The sequence below is a fragment of the Notolepis coatsorum genome (assembly GCF_963971535.1).
Source record: "Notolepis coatsorum genome assembly, chromosome: 16".
Lineage (NCBI taxonomy): Eukaryota > Metazoa > Chordata > Actinopteri > Aulopiformes > Paralepididae > Notolepis > Notolepis coatsorum.
This window is the reverse complement of record NC_140180.1, coordinates 63,374,026-63,402,006: the sequence shown is the minus strand read 5'-3', so window position 1 is coordinate 63,402,006 and position 27,981 is coordinate 63,374,026. Positions and strand designations below refer to the sequence as shown.

General features: G+C 42.1%; 1 protein-coding gene across 1 annotated transcript; it reads left to right on the top strand.

Annotated features, from left to right (window-relative positions):
• Positions 1 to 69: 69 nt before the first annotated feature.
• Positions 70 to 26,915, top strand: setd7 (SET domain containing 7, histone lysine methyltransferase). The gene is made up of 8 exons (XM_084331882.1): positions 70 to 288; positions 1,811 to 1,940; positions 3,552 to 3,753; positions 6,188 to 6,377; positions 20,100 to 20,181; positions 22,000 to 22,117; positions 24,405 to 24,562; positions 25,821 to 26,915. The coding sequence occupies exons 1-8, from the start codon at positions 252 to 254 to the stop codon at positions 25,990 to 25,992; spliced, it is 1,089 nt and encodes a 362-aa protein (XP_084188008.1). The 5' UTR covers positions 70 to 251; the 3' UTR covers positions 25,993 to 26,915.
• Positions 26,916 to 27,981: the final 1,066 nt, after the last annotated feature.

Genomic DNA, 27,981 nt, shown 5'->3' with positions numbered 1-27,981 from the left:
CATGAATGCGCTTCCACTTAAACAAGTTCAATGTGATTGTGGATTATGTCAGCTCAGGTCGGCGGAGGGAGGGAGGACGGGAGAGCTCTCTGCGGTGGGAACTGTATGTGTGGGATGGGAAGACGACGGGAGCATCTAATGCTGACTTGATTAAAATCCGACGAGCTTCACTTCCAACCCTGCGCGCTTGTTATCCTGCCAACTCTGCAAACTCGTCCCGGAGCGGCGCGGCAGAGGGCGGCGGCACAACTATGGACAGCGATGATGATGTAGAAGAAGTCGTGGAAGGTAAGAGACGAGAAATGCGGCAATTCCACCGCTACGACTGTCCGAATCCGTTGTTAACTGTCGCCAAATATTTTTGGGAATAGGTGGTTTCGAAGAAGCCGCACGTTGCGCGGGCCTGTTCGGTAACGTGCCGCGGCGCCAGGGTCTTTATTTCGGAAGTAACCCCACATGACAGACGGGCGGCGATGGCAACATGGTCGCCTCGCTCCACCGCTGCCTGCTATCGAGGACTCTCGAACAGCGATTCAATCAATTGCGAAACATAACTTTTAAACGTTATTGATTTAATCCGCGGTGGTGATTTCGGCCCGATCTGTTCGTGTGTAATAACCGTTATTCTAGGCGGTCAATTATATTCGCGCTATGTACTGTACCATGTTTGGAGTTGGAGGACACACTTGGCAACTGGTAATGCAGCGTGGTGTAACTTCATAGGGCAGTCATTTGATGGCTACATTGTAATTATAGCACTCCGTCGTATTGATAAGAAGAAACAAAGTAACTTTCCTGCATTCCTGAACAATATACTGGGAAATTGCACCTCGTGGCTGAATGAATGACTGAATGAATGAATGAAAACTTTATTTAACAGATTGCAGAATGGGTACAAATTAAATACAGTACGGCTCAATACACACAATTGTTAAGGGGATGCAGACCAGAGAAAGACGTTTGTCTTGTTTACATCAGGGTCCCCCATTTTCAATTCATAGTGACATTTATGACATACACAACATACATGACATTTGGCACAGTCTCTTTCTCACCACAGGGGAGCAAGCCTACTCCTTGTATAATGCATGGAAGATACACAAAATAAGTGTACAGCTCAGTTTCGATTTGTGAATGTGAACAAGTCTATCCTTAAGATGAATAACAGAGACAATACTAGTGATGATGATGTCATCAAGAGATAAATCCTGGAGCAGCTCCATAGACAACTCCTATCTGACAGTATAGGTCACCTATGCACTATGCTTTTACTGGGATATGGGTACATTTTCTATTTGAGCCGTAAGCCCTGCATTTAAAATGAAACAAATTTTGATATAGTATCTCAAACTAAAAATAATTCTGTTTTAGGGTAGATTTTCCCATTAATGCTTAAATAGCAACAAATTAATACATTAGTTATGCACTCGTCGTGACAATATGTATTTAATTATTTATGTTGTTAGTTAGTTAGACAGTATGTGTGAATGATCAAAATCGGTCAACACTTGCAAGGCATGGACTGTTGCCGTATAGGAACATGGTCCTGAATCGGGTCAGACACAGGAACCATTTAACCGTTTCACCGAATTGGCAGTAAAATGCATAGGCTACATTTTCAAATGTCTATTAAACATCAGCCTTAGAATAAACTGTTGGCAATGTCCTCCAACATAAACACAGCTGTGTGTGAGAGATGGAGAACGATAGTGTCTCCTCCTGATTGTATTTTAGGTTATATGTAGGCCAAGGTCTGACTGTCAATCATCTGTGTGTGTGTGTGTGTGCCTGTGCGCATGCGCACCTGCAGGTCCATTGGATGAAGAAGATCAGCCCCATGGGTTCTGTACAGTGACCTACTCGTCTAGTGATCGTTTTGAAGGACACTTCATTCACGGAGAAAAGAATGGCAAGGGCAAGTTTTTCTTCTTCGATGGAAGGTACAGTGTGACAGGACTGGGATGGAAGGTATACAGTGTGACCTCATCTCATTTCATGTATAATCTCACCTCTTCTCATCTCATTTCACTTTATCTGATCTCTTCTCATTTCATCTAATCTAATTTATTTTTATTTCACCTAATTTCATATCTTCTCATTTGATTTATATTAATCTCATCTCATTTCACCTATAATCTCTTATCTCATTTGACGTATAATCTTATCTCATTTCACCTATAATCTCATCTCTTATCTCATTTCACCTATAATCCCATTTCACCTATAATCTCATCTCATTTCACATATAATCCCATCTCTTATCTCATCTCACCTATAATCTCATATTTGATCTCATTTCACCTATAATCTCATCTCTTATCTAATTTCACCTATAATCGCATCGCTTCTCATCTCATTTCACCTATATCCTCTCATTTCACCTATAATCTCATCTCTTTTAATCTAATTTCACCTATAATCTCACTTTATCTCATTTCACCTATAATCTCATATTTTATCTAATTTCACCTATAATCTCATCTCATTTCACTAGGGATGCCCCGATCACGTTTTTTGCCACCGATCACCGATCGTCGTGAGCCATATCGGCCGATACCGATCCGATACCGATAGTTTTTGATTACATTTCTTTTTTAATTATATATAATTAATTTTTTATTTACATTTTTTTATAAAATATATATATTATATAATTAGACTTGTACTTGTATTATCTGCGAGACATCACCACCACGCAACAAGCTCCACTGTCTGTGTGTACTCTAGTAGCCTCCAGCTACAGCCAGGATTCTCCGGAGCTGCAGCTGGACCCTATACTCGAGTAGCCTGCAGCTACGGCCAGGATTCTCCGGAGCTGCAGCTGGACCCTATTGATCACATTCAACAACATGCCCTCAGCTTGAATACGCATCGAATGAGTGTTATAAAACATTGATATCAGGAGCTATCTGTGGCTACTGCTGGCCGGCTATATAACGTTGATACAGCGCCTCAGTGAACTATTTAGTTCAGTGGGACATTTCGTTTTTGAACAGTGAGCTGGCGTCAGCTAACGTGAGCTAGCGGAGGTATCATACACGTCTCTACTAGACTTGCTGGAGCGTTTGTTGATGTCAGGAGCTATCAGTAGCTGGCCGGCTAGATACCGTTCGGTTAGACAATGCCTCATCATGTATTGGACTGGAAGTGAATGGTTGACTGGGTCATTTTGTAAAGGTAGCTAACGTTAGCTCAGGGAGGTCCCGTCCCACTAGACTAGACTAGACCCGTGTTTACATGCGTCCGGGAGGGGCTGGAGGGAGGAGCAGACGCCGCACCACTGGGTGGGAGTGTGTGCAGCTCCCGGTGTCTGAGACAGAACTCAGCGAGTGAGATCGGTTTTGACGATCGGCGAAAATAAAGCATTATCACCGATCGCATATTTATACTGATTATCGGCCGATAACGATCGGTGGCCGATCGATCGGGGCATCCCTACATTTCACCCATCTCATTTTGTCAACACATCTTCTCATTTCATCACTTCTCTTCTCATTTGATTTCACCCATTTCTTCTTATCTCATCTTCTCACTTCATCCTCTCTCTGCAGTACCCTGGAAGGCTTCTATGTGGACGACGCCCTACACGGTCAGGGATTGTATAGGTACGAGGACGGGGGTGTCCTCCATGGGACTTACATGGACGGTGAGCTGAATGGCACTGCTCAGGAGTATGACGGAGAGGGCCGACTGATGTTCAAGGGCCAGTACAAAGACAACAGCCGCTGTGGGGAGTGCTGGATCTACTACCCTGTGGGTCAGCAGCACACACATACACACACACATAGCCCAGTATCACAATAATGTCTTTCAGCATTACACAAAGGTTTGCTTGAGCATATACTGTAGTGTTGATACATTTTGGTCAGCTATGTCAGGCCAGTGTCCCTAACAACTAGGGCTGTGTATCTGCAAGAATCTGGCGATACAATACATATCACTATACAAGGGTCACGATTAAATATATTGCGATATTAATCAAATTAATCTCTTATCTGCTACACAGTTGAGATTGTATTATAATATTATAATACATATTGTAATATATATATATATATTGTGGCAGACCGGCTGGAACGGTGCAGGAATGTTGTGATACACTGTTTTAAAGTCGTAGTGAAGATTGATTTATATTAAAACCGATTTATGTATAATTTAACCTCTTAACTGGCACCGCCCCGGCCCTGGGACCTCTTGAGGACGATTTGCCCACCGGCGAGATGCGCCAATTTGCCGACCTCTAGCGGCCCGGGTCTGCATTTTCTAAAATACAATATATATATATATATATATATATATATATATATATATATATATATATATATATATATATATAGAGAGAGAGAATTAAAGCCCTATTTGTTGCCTGTCGATTGCCCTTTCAGGCGACAAAATCTGTTCAGCAGTTCTCGAGTTACATGCCGATATGAGGCGTGCGCCAATGCAGAGTTTTTTCTTTTCTTTTTTGATTACCACCCCAGACTCCCGGGGCTATAGCTCCGTCAATCATTTGGCGAACTCAAAATTATTGGAAAGGGTCGTAGCCAATGAGTGTGGCTTTCCAATGATATCCCAGTTGGGGATCTTCGAATCAGGGATCTAGATGAAAAGTCACGAGCGAAAACAGGAAGAGAAAAAAACACAGAATGAATTGAAGTCAATGAGGAAATGGTTTACTGGAGAGCTTTTTATTTTCTCCACAGAAAAAAATCGCTCCTAATCACAAATTTATGAACAGATTTTTATGAAATTGGACATGTACTACATAAGACTTCAGGCTATGGACCCAGGGTGTTTTCCAGCTCATACCAAGTTTTTTGGAAATACTATATTTGGATATTGCAACTACTACAGAAAAACGTGAGTAACCAGTTTTTCTACAACTCAAGTTCAGACCTATGTTACTTTATTTCATTAGCACAAAAAGTGGTCTTTCTTTATTGTATGAGAAACTTCAGAATGTTATCTTTCAAAAGAGACCAGGCGTATGCATGTGCTATAAGATACGCTTTTCAAAAAAAGTATGCAGTCCTCAAGTTCAAGTTTAAAAATGGCCACTTTTCTGGGCGCCAGTTAAGAGATTAAGCAAATTCCACGCCATTCGGCAATAATTCAGAATTCCGTGTTAATATCTCAATTCCGTGAAACCCTCCGCGATTCCATGATCGCAGATTCCATAAGGCCCTACACAACGGTACCATGATTGGACTTGTGATTCAACCGTCTCCCCCAGAGCTCAAATGTATGACCTCACCCGGATCACAAACAGCTTGCTGATGTCAGATCCCCGGACCTTAAGTGGGGTTGAGAGGGTGATCATGGACAGGTACATCAGGGCTCTCCCAAGGAGCTGGCCCGCCAACGTAACCCAAAAAACGCAGTGGATCTGGTGGAGATCATGGAGGGATACCAGGCGGCCCAAGGGGTACTCCAGAGTGGTCGGCTGCCGAGAGCAGAGGGGAAGCTCAGGGCGCCCACCCGGCCAGAGGAACCAAGCCTTAACCAAGTTATGGTTAAGGTTAGGCATTGTTTCGGAGTTGGTTAAGGTTAGAAGGGTTAAGTTTAGGCGCTGTTAAGGAGCTGGTTAAGGTTAGAGTTTGTCTTAGAGAATGGCAATATTCTTTCGGAGTTGGTTATGGTTAAGGTTAAGGTTAGGCATTGTTTCGGAGTTGGTTAAGGTTAGAAGGGTTAAGTTTAGGCGCTGTTAAGGAGCTGGTTATGGTTAGAGTTTGTCTTAGAGAATGGCAATAGACAGCCTATTTCCGCTCTGCCGCTCTCTCGCGCTGCCGCGGTCACATGGGCGTCGCAGCCAATCAGGGAAAACGCAGAAGCACGCAACGCACTCTTCCGCTGGGAATAAGCTACACGCATCCTGGGTTGCCCAGTTGTTGAAGGGAGAAATGGAACAAAATATACAGTAGAATTCATCTTGGGTTACTAGAGGTTACCATGGCGATGTTGCACTACAATGTTGACAAAAAAAATTCCCAGTGTATTACAGCCTTATTGTGAGTAAAAATATACTTCAACAGAATTTTGTGAACTTTTAAGCATTGATCGACTGTGTTTTTATATTGCTGTGATCTTTATGGGTTCTACCGGTGTGCATGCGATGCATGGATGTTTGCGTGTATATGAACAATCTTTTAACTTTGTATTTGTGTCTTCTTTGTGTGTGTGTGTGTAGGACCAGGGCTGTGTGTTCGGGGAAGTGAACAATGACGGGGAGATGACCGGTAAATCGGTCGCATACATCTACCCCGACAGCCAGACGGCTCTGTATGGGACCTTCGTGGAGGGAGAATTGATCGAGGCTCGACTCGCCGCCCTGGTCTCCACGGAGACGGGCAGGCCACGCTGCGAAGTCACACCTGAGAGTGAGTGATGAGGGTGTCATGGGGTGTTTGCTTTCAGTGAGAGGAAAGGTTCAGTCTAGGAATGAGTGAGTGACTCATTATATTCTCTGAGCCAGATACATTCAGATGGAACCTTTCAAACTAGGGATGCTCGATATTGGCTTTTTTACCTATACCGATATTGTCCAACTCTTAATTTCCGATACCGATATCAACCGATACCGATATATGCAGGGTCCCCCCCCCCCCCAAAATGGAATAATTTCAGGTAATTAACATTACATATCTCTTGTTGTGGAATTAACACAACATTATGCATACTTTTGACAATAAATAAAATCAGAATTTGTTCTTACTTGCTTGCCTGGGTAAATAGAGGTTATAGAAATGTAAAAAAATATATATATATATTTTTTTAAACCGATACCGATATTTTCCGATATAGTTTCTCCTGGAGAAACTTAGATATCCTGGAGAAACTTAGAAGAAAATATAGTAGCACCACATAGACTGCAGGACATGGTATACACCATATTATCAATTAAGCAATGCGAATTGAAATTTGGCCCCCTTATTACACATGTGATCCGGATATGGCGTGAAACACAAAAGAAATATTCTAACCAACATAAATGGCATAGCCATACTCCCCTATTCAATAACAATGCACTCCTTATTGGAAAACAACCTATAAGATACCCCAAATGGGAAAAGCAGGGCATACACACATTGGGAGATGTTTTCAACAAACGGGGTTTTTGTAGCTATCAAGATATACATAAAAAATTTAACCTCACCAGTTCCACATATTATTTTTACGCACAGTTATTGGATTGTTTGAAGGCTCATGGAGTCCCATTAAAGATACCAATTGAGCACCACAGATATCACAAATTCTTCTATGAAAGAGAGACATCACTTACTAACGTCTTCGTATGGAATCCTCCCCCTAGACTCAGTCTGGAGGAGGGATATACCAGACTTGGAAATAGATTTTGATTGGCAAGAAGTCTGGGCAAACGTTTGAATTGCGTCACGTAACCCGGACCATCAACAAATTAATCTTAATTATATTCATAGCATACCTGACTCCTATAAGATTGAACAGAATGGGACTTAAACAAGATTCCCTATGTTCCTTATGTACAAATGGAGATGAGGGTACATTTATGCACATGTATTGGGATTGCCCACCGGTTAAGATATTCTGGGAAGAAGTGTCCCAGCAATTATCAGAATTCTTATTTCTGAACATACCTGTACATCCCTCTGTATTGCTGTTGAATGATGTTTTTCAGTTTGCAGCCCCTATACAGCTAAAGAGACTAGTTTTATCCGGTCTCACAGCTGCTAAAAAGCTGATAGCATCTTGCCGGAAGGTATGGGTTCTTACCTATCTTGATGTGATTTATCTAGAAATATCTACAGCAAGAATTTTAGGTGTCAGTGAAACCAACATTGCAATCTGGTTAGAAGTGGTGGAGAGAATAAAAGCTAGCATATGAATTGTAGTGCCTGGTTAGAAACGAATGAGTGGGGGTCCGGGGGGGGTGAGCGAGCAAGAGCATATGTATGTAGGGTATTAGATAGCAAGTATTAGGTATATATCGCTTAAACTACATTTATAATGATTCAAATGTGATTTCATTGGATGTTTACTGTTAATGCTTGTGTGTCTAATTTGATGTTATGTTTAAAAAAAAAAAAAAAATCTCTTTTTTTTAAACCGATACCGATATTTTCCGATATCAAATTTTAATGCCGATATCGGCCGATAATATCGGTAGGCCGATAATATCGGACATCCCTATTTCAAACTATACAGTATGGATGATGAGTCAGTAAGAGCTATGTGCAGTATGAACAAAATGTGCTACATCGTGAAAATTATATTAAAGGGAATGGTAGAACATGATTCTGCCTTACAAATAATGTCTTATGTGTCTGGACATAGTCTTCCTTATAGAATCCTTGTTTCACAGTATGTAGCTTTGGGAGGAGGGGATGTCAGCCTCTTCCCCTAAGAAATAAACTGCCAAAGGAGAACATATTGTGAATCTCCCACTACCCATCAAAGCCTTAAGAAAGTGAAAATGTACTCACTGCCATGCATGAGTAATTTATGTGAATATCTCTCCTTCTGGAGGACCAATCACCCACCCCCCCCCCCCCCCCCCCCCCCACCCCATTCATTCATCAATCATTGTGGGTTTGACCACTAATCTATATGTTGATTTAAAGGGGACATGCATTGCTATTCCTTTCACTATTTGGGCAACTACACAATTCCTGTGAGTCGATGGAATGCACCTGTAAAAAAAAAAAAAAAATTGCATTGTTTTATATTTGTAATCAATTACTCAAAAGCAAAAAAATTCGACTTCAAGATTCCAAGCTGTTTCGGCCCATAAGCGCTTTGAGTGACAGTCGCCCACAGCCTGCGACTGGCACAGAGAGAGAGGTCGAAAGATTGAGGGGGATACTAATTAATTTCTTCGCGGGGGGGCATAATCCCACGGGACAATGCATTGGTAACTTGTTTCAAATGACAATATATACCGCTGTGAATATTATTGCACGGATCGGAATATGGGCGTGCGCGTGGCAGTCAAAGCTATTTTGACAGTGATATCCCAGGGAGAAGACCCTCCACCAGCCCCGCGCGCACACACATTTACACACTCCTGCGTGCGGTCACTCTCTCTCTACCAGGGAGGAGACCCTCCACGTCAGGTTGTGTGTAAAATGCGTCTGTGTTTGTGTTTCCCCGCAACTGAATTAGACATAGCTGTCAACATAGGCAGGAGACAAAACGTGTACATTTTAGCCCCGCCCCGGCCCACCCCCTCGGCACCGCCCCCTCCCACTCTGCCCCGCCCCCTCCCAATGGCGCTGCCTCGTCGCTTGCCATCTGCTGGTCAAAACCTGTATGTACCCAGCCATTCGTTTAAGGGTAAACTGTAAATGTTTTTTCACAGGAAATGCACTGTATTATTTTACAGATTACTTTTGTGTTCCTACTTTAAGTGTAAATGCTATAAAAATACAGTAAATTACATTTTATCAAAATATTAACCATTAAATAAAGGTTGTAATCTGTAAATGTATTTGATTTTACTGTAAATGTTATGAATTGAAAATGGGGGAAGAAGTCCTTCTCTGGTCTGCATCCCCTTAACAATTGTGTATTGCGCCATACTGTATTGTGCCCATTCTGCAATCTGTTAAAGTTAGCAATCAATCAATGTATTACCATAGTGTCTTTATACCTTCATCACTGTAGGCTACATATTAATACTACAACTCGTTAAAGCTATACAAAATACCTATGGTCATTAATTTAGCAGTGGGAATATCATTTTTGGAACAGTGTGTGTGTCTACAGAGAAAAGTGAGATAGAAAAAAAGCCAATGCGATTTTGTGTTTTCCCTCAATATCTCTGCAATGCCTGCGAGTTATCAGTAACTGTATTTGTCATACCATGACAATTCACGACAACTTTTAAAACGGGTCAATTTATATTTATAAATCGCATTCAGGAAATTGGGCGTCAGTGAAGGCATGCTCTCCGTGGAGGAATGGGAGGAGGGGACAGGGGAGGCGCAGAGCAAACGGCTGTTCACCAACACATTTACACATTCCTGCATCACATACAGTAACTTTGTATTGTTTTATCCACAGAAGATTTGCAAACCTTTTGTTCCAGAGACAAAAGCCACAGAGTGGGCAATCAAGAGACACTGGCTAAGTTGATTTGACACCCTCGGTGCATCAGTCTCTCCCCTGAGCTCTGAGCTTTATCCGGTCGCTGTTCTTATTCTTTTTCGGGTCGCAACCGTCTCCCGGTCTGACTTCCTGTGATAACGTTCTAATCTACACTGCTGCCACCTGTCGTCACGGAGGGGAATTGCAGCCATTTTGTAAAAATTAATAAGTACAAAATACGTGCCAATTCCATGAACCGTGAACAGGGCGTGAAGAAGGTCGAAAAAACAGGAGAATCCCGGGAAAAACGGGAGGGTTGACAGCTATGGAATTAGAGCAATCCGCCAAAATGGTAATTAGAGACACAGACCCATTGATACTAACCCCCCATTGCTATAAAACAATGCCAAACACTGGAAAAGGCCATTTATAAGACACGGGACCTTTAACTCTTTCAGCGCCAATCACGAGTATAGTCTGGTTTTAATCATTATTTCTTTTATTAGCGATATCCATTCATTTTCATCCATCCAGTCTGATGTTATCGTTGGGAATGGGTCTGAGCTTGCAAAAGGGCAAATACCGCCGCCTACGCCTTCCAGCTGGTATTGCACTCCATTGGGAATGGTGTAGTTTCTTTTCTGGGACGATCCGAGCCGTGCGGGTGGGGTTTAAATACTCAGGCGAGGTAGGCCTCAACAACGATGGCATGGAACGGTAACCCCGCCCGCCCGTCAGTGTGTAACAGTCGGTAATGTGGTACGGACCTCCACAAGCAGTATTTGGAATAGCGATCAGATAATTGGATTATTTCTTTTGCATTACATCGGATACAAGGTAAGAACACTATATATAAATTTGATCGTTGATCTGATATTTATTTCTACCCCGATCGACGCTGTCTCGTGTGTGTGTGTGGCTGTGTGCCATTGGGTGCAGGAGATGGGGGGGGGGGGGCACCGCGGTCCAGGGCTCTTTTCATTCTTGCACGAGGAAGGATAATAATGATGATCTAGCGTTGATTTCAGGAAGATTCGATAACCAGGCGAAAAATGACAACGTGACAAAACTACTCATATTCAAAACGGTATAAAACGGAAATGTACCGATGAAAAAACAATCCGTTTTGTACATGTTGACTGGAAGCAACTCACTGATAATCGCCGGGTGTATTAGACCCATAGCTATAATTTAAGATATATTTTAAGTAGGGATGCTCGATATTGGCTTTTTTACCTATACCGATATTGTCCAACTCTTAATTTCCGATATCAACCGATACCGATATATGCAGGCCCCCCCCCCCCCCTGCATATCTCTTGTCGTGTAATTAACACAACATTATGCATACTTTGACAATAAATAAAATAATAATTTGTTCTTACTTGCTTGCCTGGGTAAATAAAGGTTAAATAAATGCAATCACATTTTTATGCCAATATCGGCCGATAATATCGGTAGGTCGATAATATCGGACATCCCTAATTTTAAGCACTCGCAAATCTCGCAGTCCCCCCATTGATTAAAGCGGTGTTGTTCTAGCGCCCTCTCGCGCACTTCACCTGGAAAAGCGCTATATAAAATAGATGTATTATTATTATTATTATTATTATTAAGCGATGGCGCAGAATGAGTTAATATGAAAGCCCATGGTATAATTTCTCTTTAACTTCTTAAGCCCGGGCCGAGATTTATTTCACGTCACAAATAGATCAATACAGTCCGTATTAATACGTGATGTTGCGTTTCTTTTTCTAATGTAGCCAAGAGTAAAGACCCTAACCCTATCAAAACAGCAGTCAAAGTGTATTATTTTCAGCACTGTTTTAGGGATGGCACCGATGCGATACTCGGTATTGGTCCGATACTGGCCAAATTCACAGAATCGGATATCGGAAAAGCAGGAAGTATTTTCCGATCCGATACATGGCGTAAAGCGTGCCATCACATGAACAGTAGTAGCGCGACAACGTTAGCGTTAGCTAAACGCGAGCACCGCGATCATGTCAGCTGTGTTATTATTATTTTTTTTATAATCTTTTTCCCCCTCCTTTTTTCCGATTTTTCTCCCATCCCACTGTTAGTCGTTATGCCAATTCCCAACCCCCTTCCTGGTTGTTGCGCACCCCCCCCTACTGTTGGTCCGGGAGGCCGGAGACTGTCGCATGCTTTCCTCCGACGCATGTGCAGCCAGCCGGCAGCCAGCCTGGCAGCGCAGATTCTCACCGGGAGAGTGTAACGTGTGGAAGGTCGCACTACCTCTCTCCAGATCCTACCCTCGCTGAGCAGGCGCCCCGACCGAACTGTAGGGGTCGCTGTCCACAACGCCCAGGACCCACCCACGGCTTCCCTCCCCCTAACTCAGCCAAACGAGTTAGTATAGCGATCAGCCTAAGCCAAGGCAATGCTGACTCTCCGGGAGTCGAGACCGCAGCCTCTTGCATTGGTGACGAGCACAATCTCCGCTACGCCACCTGACTGCCCCAGCTGTGTTATTTTAAGCTCAAAGAAGAAAAAGGCAAAACAGCCTGTGGTGTTATGTTAATGTATGGCGCTAATACGACACAGAGTACAGGCCACCGTACTGGGGCAGAGTAGACTAGGAGCGGATAATGGTGGAGCTACGGAGCTAACAGAATAAAGACACTCGCAAACAAATACAGAGGACTCACGTGTGTATACGTGGAATAACACGACACAGCCGAGTGTAATATCAGCAATGGAAGTATTTCTAGGGGTGGCAGCAACACTGGAAACTTCAACACTACGGACTTAATTAAACACTTGCAGATTCATCATGGAAACGGAGTATGCCGAGTTTATACGTGCAACAAATGCCAAGAGGAAAAGCTTTGCCGCAACAGCTAACGTCCGAGGACGACCTAGATAACGTAGTTGGAAACCATTCAGAAGCGCGAGAAACTCCCTGCAGACGGTAACGAAGCAAAGCTGATAACCGAGAAAATAACCAAATTTATTGTGCAGGATGACCAGCCCCTTTCTGTGGGTTTCCGACACCTAGCCTTGCTTCATGTTGCCAAACCGGCATTTTATTTCCAACACGACAATCCCAAATAAGTACAATGTTGTGTTTCTTTTTCAAATGTAGCCAAGAGTAAAGACCATAACCCTATCAAAACAGCAGTCAAAGTGTATATTTTCAGCACTACGTTTGTTTACCAATGATTTTAAAATCTCTGCGCATTGCACCAGATCTGCATCTGCCCTTTATTAATTTGCTTAGATTCTTTGTACACTTGATCTCAAGATTTCTGAACAAAATAAAAAGCAGCAGCACTACAGACACACGGATCATCCTTTATTTACCATACCTCGAACCACCAAAGCTATTGGTCGACTTGCCTTTAGTTTAAATATAAAGCACCAGCTGATTGGAACAAACTGCCTAGTTCACTCAGATCTCTCACTTCTTACCGGTTATTTAAGATATCTTTGTTCACTCATCTACAGACTACTTGCACCTGTTATTGATTTACTGTGTTAGGGCTTACATGTTGTTTACAGATCAAATTATAATTTTGTATGTGTTTTATACGGGAACATATATATATTGGTGATCCTCTTGGGAGGAATCATTGTGGATTGTGGGGGAGAGCGTCTTGTCAGTGTATAAGTGTATTTGTTGTCCTTATGTTTTGTATCCTATGTTAACACTTTGAGTGCCAGCCACGAGAAATCTCGTTAGTTCATGCCATGCGTTGAGTGCCAAGAACGAGAAATCTCGTTATTTAATCGTTATTTTTTTTATTATCGATTTCCATAAATTTTTCATCAATCTAGCCTTACGTTACCAGTGGGGATCTATCTGAGCTCGAACAGGGAAAATACCGCCCCCTATCGTCTCTCCGGATGGTATTGCACCCATTGGATTGGAGTGAATGAAATGGATGGGAAAAAAGAATCCACATTTTACTTGTCAGGCATGTAACCGGAGACGATCCCAGTCATTGCCCACCCTCAGAACAGCGTGGATTATGTGTTTCCAGTACCCAGCATTGGATCAATAAACGCGATCGATATTTGGAATGGCGATCAGGAATTGGAATAATCTTTTTGGAGAACATCTAATCTGAGGTAAGGAATCTATTTTACCAGTCTTGGGATAATCAGAGCTTTTTTCACCTATATCTCAGCGTGTCCCATATGTGTGTGTGTGGCTGTGAGTGTGTGTGTGCTGATCAGGAAATAAGATACTCGATTTTTCAGCCCGCTTCTCTAGCGTGCATAAGTATACATATTCTATCGATAATCTAGCGTTTATTTGAAAACTATTCATAAATAGGCCGAAAAATTACAACGTGTTTTGTGTATTCCAGTAAAGTGCGATTCCTGCAGATTTTTTGTTTGTAAGTTTAAAAAAACTAGCGTTTTTCAAAATGGTATAAAACGGAAATGTAACGATTAAAAAAACAATCCGTTTCGACAATGTTTTTTTGTGTTAGTATGAACGACCGGCCAGCCGGTAGCAACGCCGAGAGCTGGGCTCGAACCCAGCGTCTCCTCCGTTAGTGGTGAGCGCCTTGCCCACTGCGCCAATCAGCCGCCCTCCGTTGCGACAATGTTGACTGCAAACAAGTCATTGATAAGCGACGGGCGTATTAGGCACATAATTTAAGATATAGTTTATGCGTTCGCAAATGTGATCGCCCTCCCATTGACTACAGCGCTGGCACTCAAGCGCTATTTCTGGCGCCCCCTGCTGGCACTCAAAGTGTTAAGGACCCCCTCGAAAACGAGATAGCATATCTCAAGGGGTTTATCCTTAGGGATGACCCCCGGACCCCGGTTCTAAACGGGAACCGGTACTATATTAGAAAAGACCATTATTTATAGACCAGTATTTATAAGCTCCGACGTCAGAAATTATTATTATTATTATTATTTAAAAGTTGCGAACGATCTCTCCTCTCTCGGTCTCTGCACGAGAAGTGAGCCGCAGCGAGCCATTATTATTACACACACTCCTCGCGAGTCGCGATAGTCATACACATACGGGTACTTCTTAACGAAGGTGCTGTCTCCATGCTGAAGCACGCTGCACACAGACAGCTCTGCCTCTGCATGCACTCGTCATGGCGGAGAGAGCGAAGCGCTCGAAAGTATGGATATACTTTACAAGAGTCGATGCCGACAACGCACGTTGCCACAAGTGCAACAAAACATTTGCCAGTAAGGGTGGCAATACGAGCAATTTATCAAAACATCTGTTGGCAAAACATGATATTAGTGTGCAGAAATGCGCCGTATTCGACTACCTTGCGCGCAGTGTTCCATCTGCATCCACGTCCACTGCAGCCGGTAAGCCAAGATACGGCGTTGCCTAGGCTAATAACGAATTATTACAAATAGGCTAATAAACAAAATAATTGTTTAGCTACAAATACTACAATCTAAAAACGTTTTATAGATCGTCAAGCTGAGGCGTCAGCCACCATGTCCCAGCCCAGTGAGCCCAGGCCACCACACATCCTCCCTCTACCTCCACCACCCAAAGTCCTTTCTCCCTAGCAGCTAGAGGAAGGATGACAGAGGATAGGGTGAATGAGTGTCACAGGGCTGTGACAAAGTTTGTTGTCAAAGGCCTGCACCTGTTCTCTACAGTGGAGTCCAAGGACTTTAGGTAACAACTAATCATTCAGTGTATATCGTTTTTTTTTGTATACATAGTTGTCTAACTTGTCTGTTGTTGTTATAAGTTATTATTGAAGCAGCTATTCCCACCACTCCACACAAATTTACAATAATTCAATCATTTCTAATCTTTACTGTAGGGAGATGACCAATGCTCTCAACTGCAAATATAAAAATCATAAAAAAATTATCAAAAAGAACCGATAAGAGTATCGACAAAGTACCGAACCGTTAAGCAGTATCGATAAAAGTAGTAGTATCGATAAAATCCTAACGATACCCATCCCTATTTATCCTTCTAATAAATTTCACATTTCAAACTATTGCATAACTGAGTAATGTATGCTATGTATTTCTTCTTTTAGGGGAATAGGACTTGTTAGGAATTGTTTTTAAGAGTGGGAGGGGGGGGGGGTAGTATCGAATCAGTATCGACAGATACTCAAGGCTGTGATATCGGTATCGGACATGAAAAAGTGGTATCGTGCCATCCCTACTATGTTTGTTTACCAATGATTTGAACCTCTTGAGCCCTAGCCCTATTTTCTGAAAATCCGCCATTTGCATGTTATTGGTATCTAGGGACCAGTGTTAATTTAGTCAACGAAAATTATGAGTAAATATGGTCGTCAACGAAGCTTTTTCCCCTGACGACAATGAGACGAGACGTCCCGTCGGCGTTAACTCAATGGACGCCACAGCGATATGCGTGATGTGTTGTTAAAAGACAGACGCTCTAAAATATAGGAATACGTGGCGGTGTTTGCAGGGCTATAACTATATTCTATATTATAGCTATGGATACAATACTATGGCCCATTTGACATCGACTATCTATCGTTCAATATGTGTTAAAAAAAATCATCCATACATTCCCATTTTATACCGTGGTGAATATTATAGTTTTATAGTAATCCTGTCTAATCACAGAAAACTACGCTATGCAGCAATACGTGCAATTCACTAAACACATTGCCGTTTCTCGCCTCTACACGCTACTATTTCTAAATCACATCTATATTATCTGTATTATGTTTCATCATGAATGCATGAAAGGGTGGGGGGTGGTAGTTTTTTAATGCTTTGATCGTCACCAACGGCACACGTTGTGGAGTAACGTTACACACATATATTGTCATCGAAGTGAAGTCATGCTTGGAACAATGCAGGATTGATGATATAGCACCTTCACTAGGATGTACCCCAAAAAGAATATTCCAATTATCTGATCGCGAGTCCCAGTATTGGTGTCGATCGTGTCGCCAACATAATCCGCCACACATCATGCACCGGGAGCAATTCACGCTTCTCAATCCGACCGTTATAACCGCCCCCCTTGCCCGACCAATAGAAATCCGACCGGAGACTTTTGATCGACTCACAGGCCAAGATATGTTTCAAAGGGTGCTCGATACTGCCACCTGGGTGGATGCGGCCGGTCGGTATTGCACTTTGGCATTCTCAGGATGATTCCCCATGTTAACCCCGATGTCCGTGCTTGTAATGAATGGAAATATCGAATAAAAGAAATAACGATGAAAACCCGACTATACTTGGGTCTGACGCTGAATGGTCGGCGAGATAACCCGACTATCATCGGGTCCGGCGCTGATTGAGTTAATGGAGATCTTGTGACAGTAACGTGACTAAATAATTCATGCAATGTCGTTGACTACAAACGACCACACAAAATGTAGTTTACAAAATAAAATCTTGCCGAAATCTCTCTTCATTTTAAGACGAGACAAAATAATTATAACTTTTAGAATAATTCATGTTGGCGGCTGAGTGGCACAGGGGGCAAGGCGCTCGCCACTAACACAGGAGATGCTGGTATCGAGCCCAGCTCTCTGCGTTGCTACCGGCTTGGCCGGCCGTCGTACTAACACAATTGGGCAGTGTTGGAGGGTGGGAAAGCCGGTGGGTGGGGATTGGACGTTGTGGACAGCGACTCCTACAGGTCGGTTGGTGCGCCTGTACAGCAGAATCAGGAAGTATCGGGGGCAGCGTGAGCCTCCCACGCATTACTCCTCGCCACTGAGAGATCGTGCTGTTCAGGTGAAGAATAATTCATGTTATTATTAGTGCACCATTTCTGTTTCCTATGTGTGCAGCGCAAGTGCTTTGATTAATTTCCTCACCCGCGTTATTTGTTCTTAGCCAGCATTCTAGATAGCAGTAACTGCACACAACAGGGGTTTAATGGAACAATGGCGGGGCAACAGGGTCTCGGTGGTCTTGTATGCAGTGGGCTTGGAAGAAAACAAAGACCAGACCTCTGGGCATACGTTAGATATATAGAGCTCGAAGGAGCTACAGCTGTTTTGGGGAAGAGTGGGGCGCGCGCCTGTGACAGGTCCGTTGTTGTGTTGTGGAGTGGAAAGAGGAAGAAGGTGAATAAAACCCTTATGTTGATCACCAAACTCAAGTCAAGAACCGTTTCCACTTCTTACTGTCCAACGGCAAATGCTGTCTAACTATACTTTGAAACTATATTGAAATTCTTTATTGGGAATACCACATACGTTACTCTTAGCATTAGCAACTAGCTAGCTGTCAAATCATCTCTAACTGCATTCCCTTTTCTTCTCACGCTGGACACTAATGCAGGAAACAATTCCACCGCTGCCACCAATGTAACCGAGGAATAGTCCGCCTATACTTTCCTATACTTTCATCAACATAACGGTGTTATTCACCTTCTTCCTCTTTCCACTCCACAACACAACAACGGACCTGTCACAGGCGCGCGCCCCACTCTTCCCCAAAACAAAACCCCAAGAGGGCACGCAACTCCACCTAATAACATCAGCATCAATAATAACATAGAACACATTAAATAGTTTACATAAGTCTAACCAGCTAGCACTAAAGTTAGCTTGTTTTTGTTTAGAAAAAGCTCACGCCAACTTAGGCTGTAATTGAGTGGCGAGACTAAACAAAAAAGAATAAATCGAGACTAAACAAAAAAGACTAAGACTAAAATGCTCAGACCTGTAGTTGACTAAAACTTGACTAAACTAAAAATAGATAAAGGTGACTAAATATGATAACTAAAAAGAGCATTTGACACATGACTAAGACTAAAATTTAAAATAGCTGACAAAATTAACACTGCTAGCCAGGGACATTTATGGATCTCAGGGAATGTATTCCCAGTGTCAGAAATATTGTGTCTGTTACTAGGCTTGAGTAAATTGTAATGAACCAAAGAAGAATATCTCATTCAGCACCTTCTTGAGATCAAGTGTACAAAGCACTAATCTAAGCAAATGAATAAAGGGCAGATGATTTACAGGGTTTTTTGTAGATACAGTACTGAATTTTGCCATCCGGACACATGTTATTTGAAATATGAATATAGACTATCAGGCCTATAAATGGCCTTATTATGGCCAAGTCACACATCTATGGATTGGGCCAAATCTCCTCTTTCCAATGGTAGAGTTCAATCTGGATTTAGTACCACCAGGCGCCCCTGATACGGCAGCAAATACCGTGAATGAAATCTACTCTAATCTAATCAAAGTAATTAGTTACGTTACTCGATTACTGGTTACTTTCTACCCCCCCCCCCCCCCCCCCCTCTGAAAAAGCAGTAGCTGTGGCGGAAACAAAGTCCATCTCTCTTGAGTGTGGCCTTCAAATTAGCTTCCATCACGCGTCATCTACCGAGGACCGTATAAGCGTAATCTAACGCTATAGGAGGACAAAAGAAAACGCATAGCATTCTGGCAACGATGTAACGCAGTAATGTGCATGTTCCTTTGACGTCACTATAGCTCATGGAATGACCTCCAACACACTCTAAAGACTGATATTCTCTTCTCTGTTGCAGAGTTTAGGACCTTGATTTCTAACCACTGTCTATCAAGTTGTATCCGTTTTAGTTGATCTCTAACCACTGTCTATCTAGTTGATTTCATTGTTCCTTCTTGACATGTTGTTGTGATTTGAAATGCTGCTATTTATGTATGTATGTTATTATGTATGTTTTTTTTTTTTTTATGTATCTTGTCACTGTAAATGAGGGAAACCTCAGTGCCTCACAAGTATAAATAAAGGAATGAACTGAAATTGTGGGCAATTGTTAGAATTGATGATGCAATTAAATATTTCAACAGAAAAATTGGACTGCACGGAAACACACATACACAGGATGTTGTGAATCTACTTTGGTACATTAGTTTGGTATTTCACTTAGCCATTATCTGAAAGACCTCCATTGAAGAATGTGTCGTGTACAGTATGTAGCAGACCTCTTGACAGTCTCTCTCGGCTTTGGTTCTACGTGTTTCCACTGCATACGATAAAGACAACTGTATGAAGAGTATTAAGAAGATGTCGCACCAGATAACAATTCATATTTACATGTTGTTTTGTAGGCCCTGTGTACACCTATGACAAGTCCACCTCCACCTGTATTGCCACCCACACCCTGCTTCCAGACCCTTATGAGAGCAAAAGGTATGATACCATACCCTTCCGCTATTGTTGCTGTTTTATTAGAAGATTTTTTGTGGTGCGAATTTCAAGACGAGACTAAATTTACTTAAAAGTTGTTCAATTCTACTGTGGAATCGATACCACACCTTTGGAGTCAACTGGTGATTCCCAAATGTCTATGTCAAAGAATCAATTATTTTTGGAATCCGACTCCCAGCGCTATCCGTCCAAGTTCACACACACGGCATGGTTGGTCAGGTGTTGTCCGTTCTCTGTATCGACCTCACACACTGAATACACACTCTGCTGAACATTCCAATGAAGGTATGAATGATTTCCTGCTGTTTTCCTGTGTGTTAACACTTTAACTGCCACACACGAGATATCTCGGGTTTATTAATATGTGGTTGAAAGCCACTCACGAGATTTCTCGGATTATACGAGCACCGCCGGCGATCATATGTGGAAAAAACCGCCCCCTATCGTCTCCCAGATGACATAAGGGATTTTGGAATGGACTCAATGAAAATGGATGGGGAAAAAAATCCGGTACTCCACATTTTCCAGTCCACTGATCCAGCCGGGGTTACCACAGTTCATTCTGGAGCCTCTGAGCCCCGCTGATCATGGAGTTCTACTGTATCGCGTTGGATCTATACACTTATCGATTTTTTCGAATGGTGATCAGGAATTGGAATATACCAGTTGGATACCATCTGATGTCAGGTAAGGAATTTATGTTATCAGTGTTAGGATAATCAGACTAATTTTGATGAAGTTATAAGCTGTTTTGTGAAATGGGCTCTTTCGGTTTCACTGTAAAAGTCCAAGAGGAAATCAACGCGGCGATTATCCGTGCGCGGCCCGAATGTGCTTGCATGCACATATAATATTGATCATCTAGCATTTATTTGAAAACGATTCATAAATAGGCCGACGAATATCAACGTTGTGGAATATTCCAGTAAAAGACGATTTTCATAGAATGGTCCAGAATGAACTGTTTTTTATCTCAAAACGGGTGCTTTTCTAAATGCTCTGAAACGGAAATGACGAGATAAAAAACCAATCTGCCTTGACAGCACTGACTGGAAAATAGTCTTTGATAAGCGACGGGCAGATTAGACACATAGCCATAATTTAGATTAGGCGATATTAACGTTAACATTGAAGTGGATAGTGGCATCAAGGGGGTAAAAAGGAAAACCCGGCGTGGCACTCAAAGTGTTAAGAGTGATTTCCTGCTGTTTTCCTGTGTGTTAAGAGTGATTTCCTGCCGTTGTCCTGTGTATTAAGAGTGATTTCCTGCCGTTGTCCTGTGTATTAAGAGTGATTTCCTGCCGTTGTCCTGTGTGTTAAGAGTGATTTCCTGCCGTTGTCCTGTGTGTTAAGAGTGATTTCCTGCCGTTGTCCTGTGTGTTAAGAGTGATTTCCTGCCGTTTTCCTGTGTGTTAAGAGTGATTTCCTGCCGTTGTCCTGTGTGTTAAGAGTGATTTCCTGCCGTTGTCCTGTGTATTAAGAGTGATTTCCTGCCGTTGTCCTGTGTATTAAGAGTGATTTCCTGCCGTTGTCCTGTGTATTAAGAGTGATTTCCTGCTGTTTTCCTGTGTGTTAAGAGTGATTTCCTGGTGTTGTCCTGTGTGTTAAGAGTGATTTCCTGCTGTTGTCCTGTGTGTTAAGAGTGATTTCCTGCTGTTGTCCTGTGTGTTAAGAGTGATTTCCTGCTGTTGTCCTGTGTGTTAAGAGTGATTTCCTGCTGTTGTCCTGTGTGTTAAGAGTGATTTCCTGCTGTTGTCCTGTGTATTAAGAGTGATTTCCTGCTGTTGTCCTATATATTAGGGTGTTTGTGGCAGACTCACTGATCACAGGAGCAGGACAGGGTCTGTTTGCCAAGACAGACTCTCAGCTGGACACAGTGATGGCCTTTTACAACGGAGTCCGCATCACACACTCCGAGGTATAGCAGACAGATGTATGCATGTGACTTAAAGCTACAGTGCAGCACTTATGTCTCACACTATTGTTGTCCTCACTGCCGATCGCTTTTTCTTCCTCTTTAACTAGGGATGGGCAAAACTCACAAAATTGCTCCATAAACCTTTCTTGGACGCTTATTAGGTTTTTACTAGGGATGCTCGATATTGGCTTTTTTACCGATACCGATATACCAATATTGTCCAACTCTTAATTTCCGATACTGATATCAACTGATACCCCCCCCCCCCAAATGGAATAATTTCAGGTAATTAACATTACATATCTCTTCTTGTGGAATTAACACAACATTATGCATACTTTTGACAATAAATAAAATCAGAATTTGTTCTTACTTGCTTGCCTGGGTAAATAAAGGTTATAGAAATGTTAAAAAAATTATAATAATAATTTGAAAACCGATACCGATATTTTCCGATAATATTGGACATCCCTAGTTTTTACACTATTTCACTCAGTCACTACTGTTGTTCCCCTCTTCTCTTCCACTCTGGTCTCTGGAAAACGAACCAATCATTGCTGGTTGATGTAAAACACATCCTGTGCGCCAGCATGGGAACATAGACACCATGCCGGTATACAGAGAGAGTCCCCTGGCAGTGATGTGCTTAATTTGGCAGCATTGTGTAAATTAGTTTGGCACAAATTGTAGGAATTATATATTTATTATGTAGGTATTTGATCCAATCTGTAAATGAAGATGATCAAAATTAGGATTTACTTTTTCAATTTCAAAAGTGTTTATTATTTGGGAATCTCTGGGAATTTAATTATTCAAAATCAATCAAGAAATATTTACATTTAGTAATTTAGCTGACGCTTTTATCCAAAAGTATAAGTTCTGTACAACAGGTCAGCAGGAAGGATACAATTCTTTCAGCTAAGTAATAATGTTCATCAAACGGTGTTGAACTTGGGTGCTACAATCTTGAGTGCATAGTAGTAAAGACATAAAGACTATGCTAATAGTAGGTAGTATATAGTATAATATAGGATTTTCTTTTTAATATATATATTGATTGAAGAAGTGTGTTTTTAGTCGATGATGGAAAATTGGTCGGGTTTCGGTTGTTCGGACTGTGGTGGGAAGTTTGTTCCACCATTGTGGAGCAAGGACTGAGCATAGCTGTCTTCCCGCCAGTGCAGCTTCCTAAAAAGTGGGGTTGATTGATTGATTGAAAAGTTTATTAACAGATTGCAGAATGGGTACAAAACAGTACGGCTCAATACACACAATTGTTAAGGGGATGAAGACCAGAGAAAGACTTTCGTCTTGTTTACATCAGGGTCCCCCATTTAACATGGGCTGACTTTGGTAGGTTGGAGATCAGCTGCGTTCTGTAAGAGTTGAAGTGGCTTGTAGTCGGTAGACCAGATAACAGTGCATTGCAGTAGTCGAGGCGAGACATGACTGTTGATTGCAGGAGGAGTTAAGTGACTTATTTTGTCAGGAAGGGGCAGGTTCTGGTTTTCTTTGGATTATGGTTCTGAATCTTCAGGTTCTGGTTTTCTTTGGATTATGGTTCTGAATATTTAGGTTCTGGTTGTTGCAGCGACGTGAGTGGAGAAGTTCAGCCGGTCGTCAAGGACCACACCTATGTTTTTTTTTTTACTTTTTTTTAGCGTTTATCGCTTTTCTGGTCAAGCATGACCGACAGAAACAGGTTGAAATGGGATGTAGAGCAGGGGAAGACATTCTGAGAAATGACGGCGGGTCCGGGAATCGAACTCGTGTCCCCCAGATCTGTGACGAGCACGGTTTTCCCCGACGCAGAAATAGCGCCGAGATATGCGGTGAGCTACGGGAGCTCCCCCCACACCTAGGTTCTTGGCGGTTGCGGACAAAGTCACAGCTACATTCTCCACTGTGATAGAAAGGTCAGTCAGCAGGTAGCATTTGGCCAGCAGGTGAAGTAACTCCGTTTTGTTTAGGTTCAGTTTGAGGTGGTCTGGGGGAGGAAAGGAGAGGAAGAGTTGAGTGTCATCAGCATAGCAGTGATTATGAGAAGGCATGAGATGTGGTAAATATCTTACCAAATTAGTTTACATTGAAAAACAAAACAAAGCACATTACTGTTACCCCTGAAACACTGAAAATAACATAATTGGATATGACCCATTTGAAAAAGATGGTATCTTGTAAAGTAACCCAGCCCTAGTTGTGTTTTCTGTGGTGGAATAGATTTATTTTGGATCCTAATTTCTACCTTCAAACTATTTAAAACCATTTTACCATATTTTGGCCCCAGGTGGACAGCAGGGATTGGTCGCTGAATGGGAACACCATCTCATTGGACCAGTACACCGTGATCGACGTCCCTCAGTCGCTGAGCCAGATGGACATATACTGCGCCTCCATGGGCCATAAGGCCAATCACTCCTTCACCCCCAACTGCAAATATGACCCGTGAGTGAGAGAAAAAACAGGGACATAAGTATATATATAATATATATCTGCTTAGGCATAGCAAATTACATGTTAGACAATCCAAGTGATGCTCATCATATTGGACTGCAGGGTAACATAAAATGTCATACAGTATCGAACTGAAACTAATTTCCAGTTAAGAAATCCAACTTCATATCTGCTTTTCATGATTAATTTAGGTAACACTTTTTTATTCACTATATTACAAAAATCCACAGTATGATAATAGCTTGATACAGTGAATATGGATATAGCATCGAATCTAGCCCCAATGCTAAATTGGTGGATTTGATTAAGTGGGTCAGTTGGGTTTTTAATGCAAGCACGCCTAGCGTGCTTTGTGCTCTCAAATCTGTTGGTTTTGTAAATCGGATAAAGGTCAAATGTCAATCAAAATTCCCTGGTTAATTAAAATGTCATCAAAAGGTCTCACACACACTGTAACCATATCCAACCAAATCCAAAGAAAACCTTTTCAATTTCAATCCCTGGTGAATCTAAAGTAAATTGACCATTGGGTCATCTCATGTCCAGAATGCTTATTGCTTATTGACAGCGGAAGAGTGCGCCCGAGTGCTTCCGCGTTTTCCCTGATTGGCTGCGACACACCCCGCGGCAGGTGCGGCAGCCGCAGAGCGGAGCGGCAGAGCTTGCGGCATTATGTAGGCGTAATCGCCGATGATTTTCATTCGAAGCTTAGCTCACCTGGCAGCGCTGCGGTCCTGCGGTCCGTTGGTTACAAGTTCGAATCCCTTCAATTTTTTTTTTATTTATTTTTTTTACGTGTATTCTTTCGCCGGTTAAGGTTAGGCATGGTTAAGGTTAAGGTTAAGGTTAGTTGTTTCGGAGTTGGTTAAGATTAGAAGGGTTAAGTTTAGGCGCTGTTAAGGAGCTGGTTAAGGTTAGAGTTTGTCTTAGAGAATGGCAATATTCTTTCTATGGTTAAGGTTAAGGTTAGGCATGGTTAAGGTTAAGGTTAGGCATTGTTTCGGAGTTGGTTAAGGTTAGAAGGGTTAAGGTTAGAAGGGTTAAGTTTAGGCGCTGTTAAGGAGCTGGTTAAGGTTAGAGTTTGTCTTAGAGAATGGCAATAGACAGCCTATTTCCGCACTGCCGCTCTCTCGCGCTGCCACGGTCACATGGTCACATTGTCACATTCTTGCACTCTTCCGCTGTCAATAAGCTACACGCGTCCAGAATGGACCCGTTCACTTCATATGTGTCCATCTGGTCTGTACAGATACGTCCATCCTCGGTTTGGGCCGATCAAGTGCATCAGAACCCTCCAAGCAGTGCAGAAGAACGAGGAGCTGACAGTTGCCTATGGTTACGACCAGGATTCCACCGGAAAGAGTGACCCGGAGGCCCCTGACTGGTACAAACGGGACCTGGAAGCATTCCAGAAGACATAGAACAACACCCTTAGGACAATTAAATACACTCCCCATTCCCCCCACCTTGCCTGTACTACAGTCATTATGAAAATACAGGGGCAGAGAAGCGCTTGATATCTCCTTGTGAAATTCCCTGCAGCTGCTGACTGTCCCATCTGTCAATCACCTTCTACACTCTATAGTATACAGATAAGCTTCTTGTGCATCTTGGTGTGAACAGATGTCATCATGATCATTAATGTTATGCACACATACATGCACACACACACACGCACACACACACACACACACACACACACACATACACATACACATACACACACACACTACAAGAACTATGCAAGAAGCCAAAGGTTACTTTTGGCAATGTTTATGGCCGGGTGATGCTTATGCGTCCTCCATACAGTATGTCACATAATGAATATTCCCTTTCTCATGTTCGGTGCTTGTAGATCTAGGATAAGTTACCACACCTCTACTCTCCATTCCCCACTGTGACTGAATTGATGTGTGCGTGTGTGTGTAGCAGTGGCTGCAGTTTACTCACCAGTACCTCCTCTCTCGCAAGTTGCTGGAGTTGACACTACCAGTACAACTATTTGTACAATGAAATGTCTATATTATGGTTGCTATTTAAACCGTTAAACATACACTCATCACATGAACTAACACAGTTGACCATCTCAATTGGGTCAACTGTACATGTGTACACAAACCTCCCCCAGCCCATTGGGATGACGTGTTTACATTGATTATGTGGTTAATTTATTTACAGTGTTTTTATTTTGTTAAAATATTCACTGAGATCTGTACAGGAGCAAGAAGAACTAGTTTGGGAAGAAATAAATGTCAGTCAACTGTGATGGAAAGAGGCGTCCCAATTTTCTATCATCAATAGTAAAAATAAATTTAAATAAAAAAGAAAGATACATTAAAAAATAAAGTCCAAGATCGAAACAAACCATTCAATGTGCCTCTTTAATAATGTGATTGAATGTGTATGTTTCCCATTAATCCAATTTAAGGCTGTTTCAATCTTATTAGGCTACAACACTCTACAACAGGCTCTTGTTATTTTGGTTGTTGTGTGAGCAATATCCTAATGTACAACATTAATAATGCTTCAAAAGATGTGTGTGTATATATATGTGTGTGTGTGTAGCCTATGGGTAATGATGCCTGGCATAAAAATTATTGGGCGAATACCATGCATATTAAAGGAACACAACATTATAGGAAACATGCTCACTATCTTCTCCAGAGTCAGACAAGAAGATGGATGCCAATTTCCTCTCTGCATTCAGTAGAAAGCTATCCGGCTGCAAGCTAGCCTAGCTTAGCACAAATGAATGGAAGCGGATACAGACCACTAGCCTAGCTTAAAACTCCAGGAGGTGTTTTTGGCCAACAGCTAGGCTAGCTGGTCCGTGTCCCAGCTAGGGCATGAGTAATCGATTACTCGTAGCTATGAGAAATCGGGGGGGGGGGGGTAATTGATATTATTATTTTTTATATGAACAAATATATAAAAAAAAAATTAATTACATATTTGTTTCACATCTATGTGTAAGATTATAACTGTTTGTTGGTTTCCTTAAACATATATACGTGAATGAACAAAAATAAGTAAAAGAAAATATGTATATTAAAAAAATATATATATCTCTTTTCGAGTAATACACAAATCACTCGAGTATAGCATGCGATCAATCGATCTGGATTTTTCTTTAAAATGCCCATCCCTAGTCCCTATCCATCCATCCGCCGCCATCTGCGTATTTAGACCACTATCACTGGGGCACGTGCCCCAGTGTTGATCAACTGTGCCCCAGTGATCCAGTTGATCAGGACTGCTGTTAATACTTCACTTTGAAATATTATAGTGAAATATTTTGCACTGTTATCGCATTTATCTTGTTGAAATCCTCCAACAGGCTCTTTTTTGTAAGTTGACTGGTTTGCACACCCCTATGACTAATACATGGTACATCCCAGCAGTCAGCTGGC

What these genes read in the sequence shown, in the direction of transcription:
- setd7 (XM_084331882.1), top strand. Translation starts at nt 252, where the DNA reads ATGGACAGCGATGATGATGTAGAAGAAGTCGTGGAAG. An exon ending in GACCCTTATGAGAGCAAAAG is followed by an intron (nt 20,182 to 21,999) that starts GTATGATACCAT and finishes CCTATATATTAG; the next exon opens with GGTGTTTGTGGCAGACTCAC. An exon ending in TCCGCATCACACACTCCGAG is followed by an intron (nt 22,118 to 24,404) that starts GTATAGCAGACA and finishes TTTTGGCCCCAG; the next exon opens with GTGGACAGCAGGGATTGGTC.